At 35.3% G+C, this 20,774-nt stretch overlaps 4 protein-coding genes across 6 annotated transcripts; 2 read left to right on the top strand and 2 right to left on the bottom strand.

Annotated features, from left to right (window-relative positions):
- Window positions 1-1,519: 1,519 nt before the first annotated feature.
- Window positions 1,520-10,299, top strand: LOC131669514 (uncharacterized). Its single transcript, XM_058944432.1, has 8 exons — window positions 1,520-1,625; window positions 1,832-1,912; window positions 1,987-2,092; window positions 8,076-8,152; window positions 9,313-9,495; window positions 9,567-9,738; window positions 9,816-9,895; window positions 10,046-10,299. The coding sequence occupies exons 1-8, from the start codon at window positions 1,520-1,522 to the stop codon at window positions 10,225-10,227; spliced, it is 987 nt and encodes a 328-aa protein (XP_058800415.1). The 3' UTR covers window positions 10,228-10,299.
- Window positions 4,879-7,744, top strand: LOC131669526 (E3 ubiquitin-protein ligase UHRF1-like). The gene is made up of 2 exons (XM_058944453.1): window positions 4,879-5,233; window positions 5,348-7,744. The coding sequence occupies exons 1-2, from the start codon at window positions 5,027-5,029 to the stop codon at window positions 7,361-7,363; spliced, it is 2,223 nt and encodes a 740-aa protein (XP_058800436.1). The 5' UTR covers window positions 4,879-5,026; the 3' UTR covers window positions 7,364-7,744.
- Window positions 10,300-10,319: 20 nt separating the features above from the next.
- LOC131669527 (cilia- and flagella-associated protein 410-like) lies at window positions 10,320-16,674 on the bottom strand. 3 transcript variants are annotated; one of them, XR_009302376.1, is made up of 11 exons: window positions 15,741-16,674; window positions 15,567-15,632; window positions 14,723-14,890; window positions 14,478-14,649; window positions 14,213-14,284; window positions 13,968-14,084; window positions 13,740-13,832; window positions 13,406-13,600; window positions 13,238-13,327; window positions 12,167-12,788; window positions 10,320-11,561 (listed from the first exon to the last, which is right to left on the bottom strand). XR_009302376.1 is itself a non-coding variant. In XM_058944454.1 (10 exons), exons 1-10 carry the CDS (start codon window positions 15,818-15,820, stop codon window positions 12,678-12,680), a joined length of 1,164 nt encoding a protein of 387 aa, XP_058800437.1. In that variant the 5' UTR covers window positions 15,821-16,674; the 3' UTR covers window positions 10,320-12,677. The 3 variants fall into 3 exon arrangements, 2 of the variants coding, with proteins under 2 accessions (XP_058800437.1, XP_058800438.1); XM_058944454.1 differs by having other exon boundaries at window positions 10,320-12,788; XM_058944455.1 differs by lacking the exon at window positions 13,740-13,832 and having other exon boundaries at window positions 10,320-12,788; window positions 15,741-16,673.
- A 1,019-nt stretch (window positions 16,675-17,693) lies between these two features.
- On the bottom strand, window positions 17,694-20,364 carry LOC131669533 (glucose dehydrogenase [FAD, quinone]-like). Its single transcript, XM_058944466.1, has 2 exons — window positions 18,574-20,364; window positions 17,694-18,043 (listed from the first exon to the last, which is right to left on the bottom strand). Exons 1-2 carry the CDS (start codon window positions 20,353-20,355, stop codon window positions 17,888-17,890), a joined length of 1,938 nt encoding a protein of 645 aa, XP_058800449.1. The 5' UTR covers window positions 20,356-20,364; the 3' UTR covers window positions 17,694-17,887.
- Between the last annotated feature and the right edge of the window lie 410 nt (window positions 20,365-20,774).

Raw genomic sequence — 20,774 nt, 5'->3', positions numbered from 1 at the left:
ATGGTTAAGGTCTCAAAATTAAGATTATACTTTCCCACGCCATCCCCCGTATTTACATGATCGCTAAATATTATTAATTTTAAATAAAAATTCATAATAACATTGATTCCCCGAGTGGCGGGAAAACTGTTTCATTCCGTATTTCTACGTTTCGTGGACCAAGAAGCAGAGAGTATTATACCAATGAAATGGTATTATACACGTCGTATAGACTTTAGTCGGTTTGAATTGTATTGTTGTTAAAAAATATAACATTCTATGTAATTAACTGCATAATAAATAAATGGATATGAAAAAACAAGTTTATTATTTGCGAGTGTACATTATTTTATATTTCTCAAATTCTCTGTTTCTCGAGGCCAGCTTCCAAGTTGGGTAAGTGCGAGATGACGTTATCGAGACACTCGAGCTACTGAGCGCAATATCTAAAAGTCCTATGGCATCGAAGGGTACCTATATAGCATTTAGCCTAATTATCAATGAGATCAAATATAGTGTTACAATTGCGCAAAAAGAGAAAAGAAAGAATTACTGACCAAACCGAACACAAGACATCGATGATAAATGTCAGTAGATTTAATGAGAACGATCGGACTGGCAATGGTACCAAATTCACGGATTCCAAATTGAAGTACAGGTTCAATTTGCCCAACTTATAGGTGTGCTCTTTGTACGAGTTTCAACACGTATATAAAATTTATTTAATATAAAATAAAATTATCTTCAGAACGATAATAAAATATTTGATTTGAAATAAATAAAAGTACCTATTACCTATAGCCAACTCCCCGGCTACGCCGTGTATAATACACTCTGCTTCTTGGTCCACGAAACGTAGAAATACGGAATGAAACAGTTTCCCGCCACTGGGGGCATCAATGTTATTATGAATTTTTATTTAAAATTAATAATATTTAGCATTAATGTGAATACGGGGGGTGACGTGGGAAATTATAATCTTAATTTTAAGACCTTAACCGTAAAAATCGAATAATAATTTCTGGAGAAATCAGCTAGTGAGTAGGTAAACGGAAAAATGCGATTTTCCCCTATTTCCCGTTGATTAATCGTAAATGGGAAATTACCACGTATATCAGCAACAATTAGAGCAATTAATGCCGTTTTCCTTTTTTGGCTAACAATATCCCATGAAAACCCGGGGGCTATCTTCGCAGTCCTTTAACTTAGTTACTTTTCATTGACGAAGCGCCAAATTATAAAATACTCTAGTTAATGTTCTTTGTAGTGGGATCATTGTAAAACTGTAAAGATTTATAATGTAGCTCTGATTAAATTACTATTTAAATTTCTGCAATTATGTTAATACAAAATAAATATTGAAAGGTTTTTATTTTAAAAGTGTTTAAATAATTTCCGAGTTATTCTAAACATTACTTGAGTACAATAGTGCATTCTGATAAAAAATTTTTTTTAATTTATATCTATGATAAGATATCATAGGATAAAGGTGAACCAATGTTGAACAAAAACTGTTTCAAAGCAAATTTTAATAAACGAGATGTTACGTAAATTTTCTCTAAGTTCTTATTCTATTTTTATAGTCATCTTTTCTGTTTATGCGATTCTGTTTTCAGAATTCAATGCAGAAAAATGTGAACCAGCAGGTAAATATTATTCGTTGAAATACGTTGATCAATAAAAAATTTCATTCTTAAAAAATGTTGATATTTCTGTAAATTTACATCCATACATTGACTAATATTTTTATGTAAACCATGTAGTCGTAGAAGAATATCGATATTTGTATGCCCTAATAATTAATGATTTATTCGTGACATTTTATAATTGTGGCTTTTATAAAAATAAAAAGGATTGAACAAAACATGCTCCTGCGGAAAATGTTTTCCTGGATTGTTTTGCAACAAAAGTGAAATTTGTACCATTGACATTGGTTAGCAAAATATAATTGATTATATACGTATATCAATGCTTCTATAAATTTATACTTTTATTATTTCATTGAAGGTAGTTGTATCTCACATCAGTGGATTGATGGTAAATGGAAACCGAAGTGCGAAATAGATGGTACTTATTCGCCTGTACAATGCAAAGGGGAATTTTTAAATGGACGGTATAATTTTCTTAATAATAATACTATAAAGTATAGAATTATTTATTTTCGACACTCCGTGCGGAAAGTGCGTTTTTCCCGCACGCTCGGCAAGAAACGTGTGTTGAAAATCGCACTTTCCACACGTCGTATAAAAAAATACGGTACGTCACATGTTCGGGAAAGAGTTTCTCGTCTTGTGTACCTTTCCACCCTCGCTTCGCTCGGGCGTAAACGCCACACGAGGCCAGAATCTACTTTCCTGCACTTGTATCGTAATGTACTATTTGTAACTATAATATAATCATCCACAAATTATTTCCAAACTTCATTTTCAATATTTATTTTTCATAAAAATTAAATAATTAATAATATAAAGCGACTACGAGAACGTAATTTTTTATATATATAGAACTTGTATACAGTATTTTTTTCTATTGTAAGATATCCAAATACCGAGCTTACAAAGTAGATTATTAATAAAAGAGACACTATTACAAATAAATCAGAACCTCCCTTTACATGTCAATACTTTTCAACAATTTTATTGGAAAGATCTGTTCAATGACAATATGATTAGAAAATAAACAATGCCAAGGGAATAATATTACTACTCAATTTCATATAAAAAATTATTAATTTATTTTATAAATAGTTTAATTAATTGATTCAATAGCACAGTCCTCAATAACTGTGTAATCGATTAATTCACATATTCTATGCACCAAATTTTGTATAATGAATAATGTATTGATAGCTTGGTGACACATAAATATTTGTTGATCCTTGGGCATAACTGACATTGTCTTCATAGATGGTTGCCAATTATCAATAAAATGCTGATTTTCACTAACATTTCCATTCAAATAGTCCAAATACCTTTTCCACTCAACAAGTTGAACTTTGACTAGGTGGCTTAACAATTTTATAAATTTATAATTAGACTTGCAAAAAAGTTGTATCACTTCATTATTTTCTTTCTTTCGTATGACATAAAAAATTATAAAATTAACTGTTGGTATTAACTGATCTGACATTTCAATTAAATCAGTATTCATGCCATCTTTTAGGCAACAAATTTTAGAAATTATATCTTGTAGGCTATTATCAAAGAACATTCTTTCTTTTTCATCAATTGATTTTTTGAAATATGACTGTGCAACAGTATCCTTGAATATAACTATTGCTATTCCAATAATTTTAACATGACACTTCAATGTTACAAGTTTTTGTAATATTCTGTATTTTGCTTTGATTTCAAATTTATTAATATATTGAATAATTATATTTATCACATATTTTTGAACTTTGACAGAATCATTACTTTCTACTAAATTTATACAGTTATGCATAAATTTATCATGAACAATTGAATTAATATAATCCATTGGAATAGACTGTCCACTAATATTCAAAGTAAAATCAATAAGATTTAAAATTCTTGAAATTATAATCTGTTGATTTGGTATTTCATACATTACATGATTTGATAATTGCATTAAGCAAAAAATAATAAATATTGGATTATAAACACACGGAATATACTTATGTTTTTTTTCACTACATAAAATTACCCAACATACATTAGATAGCTGAACATAATTCATATTTATGAAAGGGTAGTAATTAGTGAATATTGACAAACAGTTTCTTTTTGTACAATCATTACTAACACTATTAACTGATTTTTTTATTTTAGTATTATGCTTTAAATAAATCAAGTATATTAAATCAATTTCTGTGTAGAAAATATTTAGAACTTTATGAAATATAAAATTACAGTTCTCATTACTCATGTTTATATAATTAAAAGTATCACCAAAAATAGAAATAAGTAATTTAAATATACAATGTTTTATATTCACTGCAATATTCTTCCAAGCTCTATTATGAATTGATTTAGAATTCTTATAAATATTATCTATAAAATTAATTACATTAATATAATACAAGACAATTTCTTCTATATTATGATCATTAAGATCATTACTTGATTCTTGATTTGGTAAAGGTAAATTCTTTAAAAACTTAGTGATTGTATCTATACACATATCTAACATTTTTAAAGGATTTTTACAACGTAATAAGCACAACTCCAAGGAATAAAATAGTGTGTTAAAATTTCGCTTGATTACTGAGAGTTCTATTTGCTCAAGAATATACAAAATTAATTCATTAGCATGACAATGACTTGCCATAAAAATCATGACCTTTTCACAAGCATGGTTAATTTTCTTTTTGTTTATTCCATGGTCTTCACACAGTATCATGACAATTATTTCTAAAACCTCATAGCTATATTTTTCAATAACCTTTGTACATTCAGAATTTTGTAAAAAATCCTGCAACTCTTTTTCAGAGCTTTCATGAATATATTTTATCAAATGGTAGGAAAAGAATTGAAAAACTTTTGTTGTATGTTTTGCACTATATATACAACATTTGTATCCATCGGCCGAAATGTTTTTAAGTGACATTTTAAAAAACTGATTGATTGTTGTTAACTATTTATCTTTTCATAGTAATTTCCCATAGATTAGCAGACTGCTGATACTAGTAAAAAATATAATATATTTATAGCTATAATGACGGCTTATAGATATTACTTTTACCAACGAATATAAGTGTCTACATTCGTTGCTTTCACTAATTATAATTTCATGGAAATATAACCTAACCCGATACCGGCAACGTCATTGTTTGATTTAACTCAACCAATCAGAAGATTCGAAGTTTGAGAACGTTTCCCGCGTGAATGACGGTTACTTTATGCGATCTCGCCCACTTTCTCGTACGTTCCCGCCAAACGTCGACATGTGGAACTTGGCAGAACATCTTGACGACCGACATACTCTATAAAAAAGTTTTAGAAATATTTAAATAGTATACACTCTTATAGTGGACAAGTCTTGTTTTATCTCGTGTATGCAACGTTGTTAAAAAAATTTTCTTAAAATGTATGTTCAAGTAGTGACAATTGATGGCAAAAAAAAAACAGTGCTCAATGTTTCCAAATTGACAAAAATTCGTGATCTAAAACAAGATATTGAGCAAGAATTTGACATCAAGACAAACAAACAAAGTCTTTTCTTTCGTGGAAAACATCTGGAAGATGACGGCACTCTGTATGATTACAGTATCAACATCAACAATGTCATCCAGGTAAGTTTTTTAAATCAACAAATGTTTTGTATTAGTTATTTATTTGTTTCTTTGAGTTAATTTGATTCTTATAAATTATTATTATGATTAATAAATTAACAATATCTGTTTCAGGTAATGATCAAATCTGAACAAGATAAAGACAATGGAATAAAAATAGAAAAAGTAGAAAAGAAAAAAGAGAAAGGTAACAAAGGAAATGAAGAAAAGAAAGAAGAAAAAACAGAAAATCCAAGAGAAGAAGAAGAAGAAGAAATTGATGCTACAAGTGAATATTACAAAGTAGGTGATGCGGTTGATTGCACTGATAACTCTCTTGGATCTTGGTTTGAAGCACAGATTATCAAAATATTTAGAAAATCAGGCAAATTGTTGTACAAACTTAAATGGGATTTGCCAGACACCAAGCATGATGACCCATTTGACATCGAGGAACATTCAATCAGGCCTAGAGCATGGAAAGCATTGAATTTTAATGATTTGGATATTGGACAAAAAGTAATGTTAAATTATAATCTAGAAGATCCAAAAGAGGTTGGTCATTGGTATGACTTCACAATAAAGAAAATAAGAAATGTGAAAACTTTGAAAGAATTAATAGGCACAATACATATTGGGAATACTAGTCAGTCTGTAGAAAATTGTACAGTTAATACAAAACTTGATATTTATGAAATAGCAAAACCCATTTTAATTGCTGATAGAAATGACGAATTGATATCATCTCATGTACCTAAAGATCGTAGAAAATATCCTGTAAAGTGCACAACTTGTTATGATAATCCAAAAAAGAAATGTAAAGAATGTAGCTGTAGAAAATGTGGCAAAAAGAATGACCCTCATCTCACTTTACTTTGCGATGAATGTGATGTTGCATATCACATAGGTTGTTTGAGTCCTCCTTTGACTGAATTGCCTACTGATGATGATTGGTATTGTCCTGATTGTAAAGTAAATGCAAATGAAATAGTGAAAGTTGGTGAAAAAATTGTTCCAAAGAAAAAGCACAGTAATGTTGTTGGATCAAACAGAGATTGGGGTAAAGGCATGGCTTGTGTGGGTAGAACAAAAATTTGCACAATAGTTCCCCTTAGTCATAGAGGTCATATTCCAGGAATTGAAGTTGGAACAATGTGGAAATTTAGATTTCAAGTGTCAGAAGCAGGTGTTCATAGACCTCATGTAGCTGGGATTCATGGACGGGCAGAAGATTGTGCTTATTCTATTGTTTTATCAGGAGGCTACGAAGATGATGTGGACAATGGGGAGGAATTCTTCTATACTGGCTCCGGTGGTAGAGACTTGTCTGGCAATAAAAGAACTGCAAAACAAAGTTGTGATCAACGGCTTACATTGATGAATAAGGCCTTAGCTTTGAATTGTCATGCTAAAATAAATGAAAAACAAGGTGCTGAAGCTGATGATTGGAAAAAAGGCATACCCATTCGTGTTGTAAGAAATTTCAAGCTAGCAAAACATAGTACATATGCTCCTGAAGATGGTAACAGATATGACGGCCTGTACAAAGTTATCAAATATTGGCCTGAAAAAGGTCAAAGTGGTTTTAAGGTTTGGCGTTATCTACTAAGAAGAGATGATCCCACTCCAGCTCCTTGGACAGAAGAAGGCAAAAGTAGAATAGCTGAGTTAGGTTTGAAAATGATATATCCTGAGGGGTACAAGGAAGCTCAGGAGAAGAAAGCAGGAATCAAACGCAAATCAGATGATGAAACTGAATCTGTTGGTAACGAAGAAAATACTCCTGTAAAGAAAAGAAAAACTACTTTTAAGTTGAGTAGCGAAGTCTTAAAGATGATAATGAAAGATTCAGCTAATGCTAAATTGTGGAAGCAATGTAAAGAGTTTATATCTGAAGGAAAACAGGCATACTTTGAGAAAGTTTCAACAGAGTTTGGTTGCATTGTTTGTCAAGACTTGGTATTTCAACCTATTACTACTCCTTGTGGGCATAATATTTGTTTAAAATGTTTGAAGCGTAGTTTCAAAGCTAGCACTTATGCTTGTCCCATGTGTCGGAATCCACTAGATAAAGACTTCAATATGCAGATCAATGATGTTCTTTCTTCTATTCTACTTACACTATTTCCAGGATATAATAAAACTAGATAATTAATCTTCATATTTCTTTAGTGAAATTATTGAAACTGCTAACTTATTCCTCAAGAGAGTCAGTATTAAATATTTATAAATCAATTGTACTTGATATTTTATAAACATTTAGTGTCATTTATCATTGACTATTTTATAATGACTGGAATTTTCTGAATTTCGTTGAAATGATTAGGAGTATAATTATTCAATGTAATTTGGTACATTCTGAACATCAATTTCTCTTTTATAAGTTCAATTTTATTTTTTGTGTTAAATTAATTTTTGTTCATCATATCAATATTTGAATTGTGAAAGTATGATACACTCCAAGTGCTTTGTAGGATTATCTTCTTTATATTCTTGTATTTGTAAAAATAATTGTTACAGTGACGAAAACATTCTTTTATATTTGTAATAAACTGTGTTAATAATCAATTCTGATATAAATTTATTTATTGCCCATCATGCTATAAGTTTGAATAAAAGTTATTATTTTTATTTTAGTTTGATTTTCAAAACATTTGTTTGTTGAAAAATGCATAACGAATGTTTCACAGAATATATTTAAAAAAATAATAAGCCAATGATTTTTCCCGAAAATTACTACAGATATTCAACTAACTTTTTTTAAAGTTAGATAAATGTTTTGATCTTCTACAAAAAACTTCGTATTCTTTTAGCACTAGTATACATAAATGTGATAATAATAACGATATTATTTTTCTTGTAGATGTTTTTGTTATAATTCTACTGGATCAAGAATTTTCGGATGGTCTTGGTGGAAGTTTGCCGAAAATATGACATGTAGTAAGTTTAATTATTTTTTCAATAAATACATTACTACTACGATTAGATACCAGGTGTATGCATAAGTCTGTGGCGGTCGAGCCTCGGTTGGTGCCGCCACCTGCGGGCCGGAATCGTCAGCGTGGAAAGCGTCTCCGATTCGAATTAGCCGACTTATTGGGACTTATTGGGGGACTTATTGGGGCTTAGAGTGATGAGTAGAAGACGATTTGCTCTTCCTGGCTCTCATTAAGCGGGTCAGGCGGATTAGTTCATAGCCTGGCGGCGTATATAAAAGGACGTTTATCGATGCATCAGCATCTGTATCAGCCGAACTGCTGACCGTTGTCGAGTCAATCACCGGCACCATCGTCCACCGATCTACACCATCGTCCGCTGAGTTTCATCACCGACCGCTGGGCCACGCTGCATCGCCCGTGTTTGCGTCAGCCGCTTTGCTCAAGCAGGATTGCCCTGCTTGTGGCGCTCACGGGCCCCCTGCGGACTAGCTGCCATAATGCCTGTTTTTTATAGGGCCCAATCCTAATTAAAAGAAAAAGTTATTTGCTGTGAGGGTCCTCCGGTGCGGTTGCGACCGTACACCGAGGCATCCTCTTTTGATTAGGGCTACGCCTTTCGATATCTCGGGCCCTTGAATTTTATGATTGATTTTGATAGCAAAAATCCTCAGGAACGCACAGGAGCAAAAATTTTTCAAAAAAAAAAAAATATACTTTTTGAGATATTAGCAATTGTTTAAACAAAAAGTTAATAACTATCAAAAAAAAATTTTTATTGTTTATTATAGTAATTATTTCGAAATTTAAAGACATTATAAGTATTTTGAAAAAATCCGATTCGATATCTTTATTAGTTTTTAAAATATAGCCTTTTGAAAACTTTTTACCATTTTTCCTTAATTGTTAATAACTTTTTATATAATTAATGTGTCGTCATCAAAATTTGGGAAAAATCTCATTTTTATGTATACAACAATTGTGCCAAATTGAAAATAAATCCGTAACCTAAGGGTTACACAAGTCAGTCGAAATAGCCAAGGGTTATATAACTCAATTGAAGCTTAAATAAAAAAAATTGAAAATGAGTGCAATCATCAATTGTTTTAGACTATGTTATTGAAATTAATTGAATGAAGTTTTGAAAAAGAATTGTTATGGCAGGTTGCAGTCTTCATTCAGAGAAATTGAGCATTGACAGAGAAGATGTGTCCTTGCATTGTGCAGAAAATGGAAATTATGAAGAGATGCAATGCGACAATGGCTTATGCTGGTGTGTAGAACCGATGTCAGGCAAACCGACACAACGAGTTTATCCCGAATCAATGATGACATATTTACCTTGCTGTAAAATCTATTGATAACTTTTTATTTCCTGTACAAATATGACATATTTTAAAGTCAGCTCTAATTTTTAGATAATAAAAGGAACATAGGTTATAAATATTTACGACAATGTGAAAGTAAAAGCGTTGCCAGGGCTAAATTACTTAAACGTTTGAAGTACCACGGGCATGAATTTTTTAACGTAGAAAAAGTTTTTTGCGATAAAGATGGAACTTATGGATATTATAATATCAACGGCAAATAGTAATTATACAATTGTACTTTCTCTTTAACGCGTAATGATTTCTATTTTTTAAAAATTAAATTTACAATGCTTTCAGCATACAGTGTTCATGGAAAGACGGTAAAAGAATCGATATTTATCAGGCTGAAATTAAAAACATTAAAAATATAAATTGCAGTAAGTAATATCATAATCAAACATTACACTTGTACATTCTATTTTTTAAAATGTATAAAATACTAATACTAAAAATACAAAATAATCATAAAAATAAATGATTTAAAAAATATATAAAATAATTTAGTGGCTATAAAAAACTTGTTCTAGATTGTGCTCGTGATTCTATCATATTTGCTGAATCTAAAGTTGAATTTAGATCAACTTGTAGTAGTAATGGAAATTATGACTTTCTTCAAAATACGAATGAATATCCGTTTTGTATCGATAGTGATGGCTTTTTCACAGGAAAAATAGGCAATATTGGAGAAGAATTAACATGCAATGGTTAAATGGAGCGAATATTTAACAGTATTATGTTTCATAGAAGAAAATAAAAAGATCCGATATCTACAATAGAGGAAGTACTTAAAATAAAAACGACTCTTTAAAGAGAGTTATTTATATATTTTCAAAGCTTTGAATGGTAACAGAATGTCTCATTTGTAGAAATATTGTGAAGCAATTGTTAATCATTTTTAAGTACTGATTTATATTGTACATTTTTATTTATCTGCCAAATAAAATTAGAATTTACCTACCGGCTTACCGGCTGATTAAACGTTTAATATTGCATAATACACACACACACATGTACACACGCACACACATATGTATGTATGATGTATATATGTGTGAATTAGTTGCTTTAATAAACCTTAATATTTCGCTTTGTGATCTTCAAAGTAGAAATATTATTAAAATAATAAAGTTAAGTTTCACTAATTCAATATAGCAATAAAATTACGCACTGTCATTGGAAATAAACCATAAATCGACATATTCGTATATAATTCATAGATTTTGAATAATAAAATTTTAGAAGAACAATAATGGAACCAGCCATCTGTGGACTATAAATTTGATTTATAATGTATATATTATTCACTGTATTTAGTCTTACGTGATAAAAACTTCAATTTGAAAAAAAGATTATTTTGTTAAGCTATTTGAATAATTATTTTGGTAAACCACCCTATTGACCATCGTTCAAAAGTTATGCGTGGAAAAAATATTGAAAATAGCATTTGTGTCATCATTTCTAAAATGTTATTCTGTGCTTTTACTGTCCTGAAACGATAATTTAAAAATAGTACATGGTATTTATTTGGCCATCTGTTTAAAAACTATGAACTGAAATATCATCTAACCCATACTTAAGACAAGCGGACGGTCACATAGAACGGAAAATTGCTTCCTAATTATTCTCATTGATATAGAAGACTAATTTTATCATAAAATCTATCATGTACCCATAACATTTTGGCAAGTATGTTTCTGCTCAATTTCTACATTTATGAAATCTCGCTGTGAATCTTTAATATCTGTGCATAAGTTTTTCTTCGCAACTTTTTATACAGATTTGAATATAATCTTGTCATGTAAATATAATCTTTGACTATCACAAACAAATCCATCAAACTCGTACTTGATGAATAGATGAATGAATTATCGCATGAATACATAATTCTTTTGATAAATAAAATTAGATGGTAATTATTCGTTAAAAATATCGCATCAATAAGTATACGTACATATACCGTTTGAAAGACAATTGTTACTTTGCTATCGAAAACGTGGCAAGATCATCTCAGCAGAGTAACCGGAGTTTTTAAGTATTTCTACTCTAAAAACAGAAAAAAGAATACTGTTAGAATTTCCATACAACAATCTGATACTTTTCTTATAAATTCAACAAAGACAACAAGATAAATTTATTAAAAGTATAAGAATAAAATTTAATCATAAAAATGGCGATAGATATTCAATCATCGCTAGAATCATCTTTTGAGTTTATTATATTGCATTGCACTTGAAATGTTGAAGACGAGGAATGACTTTTACTTATTATACTTATATATCAGTCTAGTAGTAATTAGTATTATAACCCTTTTTCCCCGATGATTGTAGTTCGATGACAATTAGTTCTATTTTGAAGCGATCTTACCGATTATTTATTTTATTAAAGCTATAAAAGTCATTGTTTAGGTGACTGTAGTGTCAGTCTCCAATATCCATATTTCAAAAAATGCTACAAGATGGATCTTTTTTAAGCTCTATCCTGTTTCTCTGTTTCTCTCTCTCTCTCTCCCTCTCTTCTCTCACTCTCTTTTGCTCTCAATTTTTTAATCCAACATAGCACCGTCGACAAAATATTTCGCAGCTGGCGCGGATACAAATATAAAGCAACCAAGCGCTATGATCGTTGCTAAAAATTATAGGTCCAGGTACCTTTAGCCGATTGCATATATTTGAAGTGAGAGGTTGAACTTCGAATGTCGGAGCTTTCGTTTGTTCCGAGGCAGTCTTGACTAAGGGCTCTGCAGGAGCGAGTGAAGAGGCTCGTCGAACAGGCAGTAGCAGGTCGATGTGAAACGACGGGAATACTGTTGCTGCTGTTGACTTGATTCACACTTTTGTTGGCTTCGCCTTCTTCATTAACTGCATCAACGAGGGAGTCTCTCAGCCGGCTAGCGAACTCCTTGGGAAACTTGTCGAGCAGGGCATGGCAGAGGCTATCCTCGCGACTACAGGTTGCTGAGGAATCAAAGCCTCCGACTGTCTGATTGAGATTGTATTCATTTGCTGCGGCGCTCGAACAGTGGCTGTAGGTGAGGGTCGAGTCGAGCGAGTCCGAGTACTCGGGACTGGTGCTCGGTACCAAAACCCTCTTAAGACTCGCTAATCGCTGACGAGTCTGAACTACCGTCCCCTTCTTTGATTCGGGACGGTGTCAGAAGTATCATTCCTCCAGTTCTTCGATGCGACTCCTCACTGCCATCTCTACCACCTCGAGACTTGGATAATCCAGTTCTTTTACCAAACACAGTACCGCCGACAGTATGTTAGAGTTCTGCAAGAAAAACCATTCGATTAGGAGTTTTTTACTTTATCTAACCATTGAATGCCAAGCTTTTGTAATTGTGCCAAATTCAGTTTGCTACGATTTCCATAGTGCCGCACTCTAAAATTAATTGATTTGAACCCGCCTGAAGTTCAAATTAATTGCGATCTTAACTGCCTCGTGATTTGGCTATTCTTTATTGTATCTTTCTAAATGTAAGTTTGACAACTTTCTTTATTCTCTTTAAAAGAACGCCAAATTATATAAAAAGTACCATAAAAATAATAACAGTCATAAGTATTTCGCGTTACAAATGGGTAGTAATTTGGCTCGAGTAACAATAAGTACTTGGCTGTCTAACAGTGGTTTCACGGTGAAGGATGTGATTATGGTAAAAAAAGACCGGATATTGTACTGACCGATTTTACATAACGTTTATTGTTTATGACGTAACGTACCCTTGTCACTGGCCGCCTCTGATATTGAAACTGCGATCGCCGCTTGTCCTCACCGCGCCTCGCCCAGCTAGTGCTTTGATTGAAATCGTCCTACTCAAAAACAAGTTACAGTTTTAATTATTGGAACTTTGAATTTTAACAAAATTTAAAGGTTGTTATTGAATGTACCCGTTCCATGCTTTGATTCATCATGCCTCTTTTTGATTGAGACGATTGTGGTCTCTGAGGCTCTTCATACTCTATCCGTCTCTCATCGATGTATTCAGCCTGTGGATATTGCGTCCGAGGAGAAACGGGAGTATATATTCGCTGATTTTCATAATCGCCATTATGTCTTGGTATTGCGGTTCTTTCGTTACAGTCCTGAAATATATTATCAAGATTTCAAAAATTTTGTTTACTATCATAAAACTGCTGTGACAAGAGCAGGATTTATTTGAACCAATGTTAATTTATTATGTTAGGTTGACGTTATATTAGTATAGCCTAAATGACAGTTTACCTGTTGAATTTCAAGAATTTTAGATGCAGCAGAAATTTCTACATAGCTATTGTTACGTAAGTTGTTATCTGTATTCTTTATTCGTCCGTTTTGCTGTTAGTGTACAAGAAACATGTTTTAAAATGATTAATAAAAGATGTTTAGATGAATGTTATACCTTCTAACAACATACATTAACAGTGATTACGTTTTATTAATATATAACTAGAATTGGAAAGAAAAATGTACCTCATATGAATATCGGTTATTTGACGAATATTGATGTACAGGCGATGTATTGTAATTAGCATTCCGCTTATCAGTTTCTTGGTAATCATCTACACTTGGAGGTTCATCATAACTTCTCTGTATGAAAGATATCAGAAAATGATATTGTTAGTTTCATCGATCTTCATTTTCATAGTTAACAAAAGCGAATGTTTGATAGAGATATAGATGAAATTCAAGAAAACAAGCAAAAATTAGTTTAATACCTGGTCATCAGAAGAACTGTAGTTCCTTCTTTCATCCATGTCTTGCTCTTCTGAATATTTAGCCATGACAACCTAATGTTGTAAAGCATTAATTATATGCCATGCTTAAATTTAGATAGTTATGAGCGATTATTCAATGCACACTGTCTTATTATTTAATTAAATAATCACAAGTAGTCTTAAAACTCGTCAAGCGTTATTAAAAGAAAAATTGGCAATTGTCAATTAAACACAAATATTTTTAATTTTTCTAATAGTAACTCACTTCTGGACTGCCATGGCCAGACTGTGGGGATAAAGGTTCTTCTTGCATTGTAGATAAAGGATGAACTAGCGCTTTTCCACGAAGCATTGCTGTTTGAACTTCTTCAGGAGTAACAATTTTTTCATCTAATTTTTCTAAATTTGGCAAGGCTTTTATTACAGCTAATCGGTATCTAAAACACAGTAATGTAAGTATTAAAGTTTGTATGTTTACATGGAGTTCTTGAAAAGAAAGTGATTTCTTACCCTTCAACATCAGCACAAGGATTTTCACCAAGCCATAAATTCCTTAAATTTGGAAGTCTTTGCAAAAAGCAAACTTCATTTAAGTCTCTAATTTTATTTCTTCTTACAAACAGATCTTTCAAATTGAGGCAATTTTGAAAATCAGCAAGACTATTGATGTTGTTTACACTAAACAAATAAAAATAAAGTATCAGTTTGTTTGTGTTTGTAAATATAAATTGTCAATCTTTAAATTTTATAAACTCATAATGTTTTTGTGTGTGTGAAATTAATTATTTATAAAATATTATGTATAAGTTTACAGAAAACAAATTTTCAAATAATAATTTGAATTGAATTTTGGAATGAATGATTCACTAAAAAACATGAGGCTCTCATAAATTTGAGCTTATTTGACACCTTTGAAAGAAATTATATCCTGCTTCCCATATAAGAATGTGTGGGCAGAACAAGTTTTTGATCTGTGGAATGTAATCATAATGTATAATGTACAAATACGAGTATAGTTAACCAAAGCTAGTTACATTGGAAAAGATTGTGATGACTGAAGATAAGAGTGATGAATAAAAAGTGAAAGCATAAATAAGATGTAAAAGTAAATCCAATTAAACATTAATTTCATGAGTTTCATTTCACAGTTTATAGCACTTGGCTTGTTGAACGCGCTATACATGTAAAGTTTTTGTTCTGAATTAGCATTGAACTTGAACAATAAAGACCTTAAGGTTACCATGTAAGGAGATGTGATGAGTCACGTAATTGAATTTTGATTTAGCAATGTAAGTAGCAATACAAACAAGCCAAATGAAGTGACTATTAAATTTGAAAAATTGTTAAAATATACCTCAACGACAAGACTTCAACATTTGTCATCTTGCGTAAAATGCTGACATCAGTCAATTCTGTTCCCCTGCACATAAGCAACAACTAATTAGGCACAATAAGAAAACAATAATGGCATTGTCTTATGGACATGAAAGAATGAGATGTCGGTCGATGATATTTAGTGAAATCTTACCAGCAATTGAGTTTCTTGACAGCCGAACAATCGGATACTCGAGTCCGAGCGGCGACCATCTCCTCAGTCAAGCGAACCATTGTCGATTCGAAGAATGTTCACACAGGTGCGAAATCAAGTGCTACGAGAGTGAGGTTGGAGGCAGGTGTGTATGTGTTATAGTAGATGACAGTGGACTGAGACAAGAAGAGAGCTAACAGAGGAGCGATAGAAAGGGTGGGAAATCTGACAGAAAAGGAGTTCGAGTCAAGAGAGCTATGAGTATAAGATAGTTTCGAGCTGCTGAACACTTTCACGGAGAATTTTCAGGTGGTAGTTGCCGTAGCCGCAACATCTTGAGGCCTTGTCGCCGCGACCGCCAGCAGCAACGAGCCGATAAACAAAAAACACTCACCGATCTCCCGCGAACACAGACACGGAGAGAGCATCGAGGTGCAGCAGGTAGCTGCTGTAGGAGGTAGGAAATCTGAGGAGACGCGTTATTTAGCAGACGAGGAGGCAAGTGCGGAAGGAAGAATAGCGACGGCGCCGCATTGACAGCCTAGAATGCACTGAATCAGACACTGAATTGGCTTGCTAGCTAGCGAGGCGAGGAGATCCGCTCTCTCTCTCCCTCTGCTCTCTACACGATTCTGCTCCTACTCTCGTGCCAGCTCCTTGGTCTTGCGTTGCGGTTTCCCTACGTGTTTGTGTGATGATGTTATGAAGCTCGCGAGTAAGTATAAGTACACTGTATCACATTCGGAATTGGACTTGCGGCGGCGACGGTTCCACGCACACGCGCTTCGCTCTGCGGCTATATATGTGCACTGTCGTCGCCTACTATGCCGCGAGCAGTATCGGAATTAGAACTTTGAGGCCTCGAGTAACTTTTATACCTTCTTGTCTTACCTCACTTTGATCCTCCTTGCATTTCTCTATCTACCTCTATCGCGCTGCTTTTCCTTTTTGTCGATTATTGTCATCCAGTTTCGATGTTACACGTGGTTTCTTTGCGCAATCGCAAAACGCAACTATACTATATTAATAAACTATATACTTTTTTTAGATAATTTACAAGTTGGTATTTTTTTTTTAAATTCACTGTTTACAACCTTACTTTCGAGGTACTCGAAATAATACATTCCAAGTGTCAATTCCATTTTTGCTTTCCTTGTGAGTAAAAAAATTTACGTTCATAACTATTAAACGCAAACGCACACAACGTTTTTTTATATTAACGCTATTTCAAAAACAGCAAATTAACTTAGTCGATATATAACAAATAATATGATTTTAAACAAGTTAGAATTCATAATTGGTAAGTTTTAATGAAAAATGAAAAGGAAATTGTTTGTGAAAGGCTTATACGAATGTGGAACTAAATATTAAAAAACAATGAGAAAAATAGGCGTTATTCGTAGGTTTTATAAGTCCTACTACATAGGCAGTGAAATCAAAGTTAAAGCACAACTGAATCAAGAGGAATCCAGTTGAAGGGAATAAAACGTTGGAGAGACCGGGAGAAAGTGCTATTTTAAAATGGTATCAAGTCAATTAACACCGCAGCAAATTATTATAAAGAGATGAGGCGCGCACGCTCTACATTTGAAAGTGAAGTGCGTGTACGTAGTGCCGTAGTAGGTACTGAGTTTTTTTTTAATGGCTGCGTGGCCCACATTTTCGCTTCACGCCATATAGACTGAAGCGGTGTCGTGTTGTTGAACGCTATAAACAGTCACCTTTGCTTTGCTTCATGGCTTAAATGCGTTGCGTGATGCCCGTAGCTGCAATCTTTTCCAATGTACATATGAGTGCACCTGCATACGTGTATTGTTTTGCTCGGGGGAAAGTGAAAGCTATCTCAGACGAGTCGATGCGGATAGCTATAGACCAAAGGAACAAATGTTACTTGTGGAGCTTATTTAATGACCGGCCGTCAATTTTGGTAATGCAAGGATGCGCTTCTCTACAACATTCAAATGGCAACCTTTAATTACCATTTTCGAGAAAAACAAGCCAGTAAGGCGGAACATTATCGTAATGAGAAACAACTTTGAGCGATAAATCTCTCGGGTTTAATGTTTCATTTGGAATTTCAAATTGTGGCATAAATACGTGCAGCGCACATTTATTTTTGTCCACACAACGATGAATCTGTCAATTTTTTACAAACTATTAGAAGAACTATTATAGCCCCAATCTTCCTTGACCATATCAGCAAGTTTTTCCCCTATCATTATCACTGGGATATTTGGATGTCCAGTCATGATCATTGGCATAATCGAAGCATCGGCTACCCGCAATCCTTTTATCCCTTTTACCTGCAATCAATGTTTGACGTATGTTGTATTAAATCATCAATGTGCTATTCGAGTTTTAACCATCGCTTTCTTGATGCGCCGCTGAGTAATTGGCAATTATTCAAGTTCTGACAAGATGCACTCAAAAAAACTAGACCTTCCTCTCGAGTCAATCCTCCCGCAGCAAAGGATACTAAATTACCAATAATATTTAAAAATAGTATTTAAAAGTGATATTAGATTTTAAGAGGAAAATTCGTTTGTATCAAGGGCTCGTTTCCTTTGTCAGTTTCTTAATTGATGTGCCAAAAAAAAAAAAATGAAAATGAATTTAAAGTAAAAGCCATTTGGTACGAAATTATTTCTCATATAGCAGGAATAGTATGCAGGAATAGTCTCGCAACAAATGGACTGCTCTTGTTATAAGAGAATCTTGATGTTAGAAAAGGAATCGCTGTCCAGCTGTATGAAGTGAAAAATCGCGTTATACCGAGAGGAATACTTTGGTTAGAAAAGGATTTGTTGTTCAGTGTAGTGGAGGTCGAACACACCTGCAACCTTGGGTTGACGACACCACTTGGATCGGTGTCCGGTGCCATTTTACAAGTACCCGAGTGGTGATAAATGGTAAAAGGGAAAGTCCTGATGGCACACTCCCAGTACTCATCCGAATCGTAGCGGTGAGCTTCGCAACCTGGCACTGGTAAGTCGTACAGCTTGGACTTGAATCGTCGCATTGGCTCCGTTTTGCTGACTTGGATCGCCGCCCTTATTCCCTTTATCATGACTCTCACGTCCTCGGGATCGTCAAGGTAGTTGGCAAAAATTCTCGGATGAACGTTCGGATTGTTGCTGCGCAAAAGAATCTTGCCACGGCTTTTTGGGCGCATAAGCATGGGGAAAATGGTCCAGGAGTGAGCGCCGGTCAGACGGGCGAAATACTTGTTCCAGTACTTGTCGGAGATGCCGATATTGTGGTGGAAAGAAGCGTCGGAAACGACGGAGCCTCCTATGAACAGAAGCTCGATGTTCGGCCAGCTGGTCAAGTCGTTGGGACGATCGACGTCGACGAAGGCCAGGGCTTCGCAGCCCCCGGGAACGGTGAGCGGGCCGGTGTGTTTATTGAAGAAGTCGCTCAAGTAGGGTTTCACGGGGTTGATCAGATCTTTGGTTCTGATGCTCACCGGTTGATCGACCAGAAAGACCAGTCCGCCGTAAGCGATGTGGTCCATGAGATTCCGGCCGACCGGCGCGTTCTGAAGCAGCGGCACGCCCATCTCCCGCAAGTGATCCGACGGGCCGACACCCGACAGCATCAGTATTTGCGCCGAGCCGATGGCGCCGGCGCACAGGATCACCTCCTTCCTGGCCCGCACGCGGAAGTTCCTGCCGTACTTGGTGAAATCCACGCCGAGAGCCCTCTTGGTGAGCGGGTCGATGAGCACTTTGTTCGCGTGACTCATCCTGCTGAGCGACAGGTTTGGCCGGTGGCGAGCCGGATGCAGGTACGCCCTGTTGCTGCTCATGCGAGTGCCGTTTTTGATGGTGGCCTGTATGAAGGAGTATCCGACGTGCTCGTCGCCGTTGTAGTCGATCACGGGATAGCCCAGCTGCAGCCCCGCCCGGAGAAAGGCGTCGGCCAAGGGCGTGTGGAAGGTCGGATGGTCGATGTACAGCGGACCCTCGGTGTTGTGCAGCTTGTCGTCGGCTCGCAGCTCGTCCACGCCGATCTCCTCGAGCTTCCTGAAGTACTTGAGCAGCTCGCCGTAGGACCAGCCGTCGTTGCCCATCTCCGCCCAGCCGTCGTAGTCTCGGGGGTCGCCTCTCGTCGCTATCATGTAGTTCAGCACGCTGCTGCCCCCCATCACTTTGCCCCTTGGGAAGTTGCACTTTCGGTCGGTCATGCCCAGGCAGTAGCGGTTCGACGACTCCGTTCGGTAGGCCCAGTTGATGCTGCTGAATTGCAGATAATTCACCAGCACCGGTATGTCCATCAGCAGGTTTTCATTGCGACCCGCTTCTATCAGCAGCACCGTGGCGTCCTCGGCTTCGCTCAGTCTCGAGGCGACCGTGGCCCCCGCGCTGCCCGCGCCCACCACCACGAAGTCGTATTGTTGGTCGTACGCGGGCGGCGCGTCCTCGAGCTCGTGCCTCAAGAGCTCGTCGCCCTCGCGCAAGAAATTGGAAATGCCGAGCGCTGCCCTGCCCAGAGCTTCCGCGATCGGCAGATTTTCGTCTTTGGGGCCGTACAGGCTGTGATACTTGGGTTGCGCTCTTCGCTGGGCCTCGCAGGCACCGCTGGCCAGCAGAATCATCAACAATGGGCGCAGCATGCTGGCGCTTCTCTGGGCGTTTCGCAACTGATAACCATTCGATGCGCAGGTGCCTTCTATTTATTTGTCTTTGATCGCTGTCACGTGACGTCGTCTAGCTTGAGTTGACCTCTCGTTTTTTTTTTGCTTTTTTACAGAGTAACTTCCATACTTTTCTTCAGCGCTAACTCATACGTAACGTTGTACGATGCGCATCACCGCGAGTCGATCAAGCACTGGCACGGGCGAACCTTCTATCCACAGATTCCGCACCGACTGGTTACACCAACGATTTTTAACGCGCGATTGGATTCAATCTTCACTTGCTTCGGATTGCCTTGACAATTAAGACAATGCCACGGAGCTGAAGAGCATTGCAATTCGAGACGTGATTGGCAAACGTTATACCCGCTGCTGATCGTGATCATCATTACTGAAAC

The sequence above is a fragment of the Phymastichus coffea genome, unplaced genomic scaffold, assembly GCF_024137745.1.
Source record: "Phymastichus coffea isolate CEN01 unplaced genomic scaffold, Cenicafe_Pcof_1.1 PCOF00094, whole genome shotgun sequence".
NCBI classification, from domain to species: Eukaryota; Metazoa; Arthropoda; class Insecta; order Hymenoptera; family Eulophidae; genus Phymastichus; species Phymastichus coffea.
The sequence above is the reverse complement of the archived record's forward strand: the minus strand, read 5'-3'. Positions and strand labels throughout refer to the sequence as shown.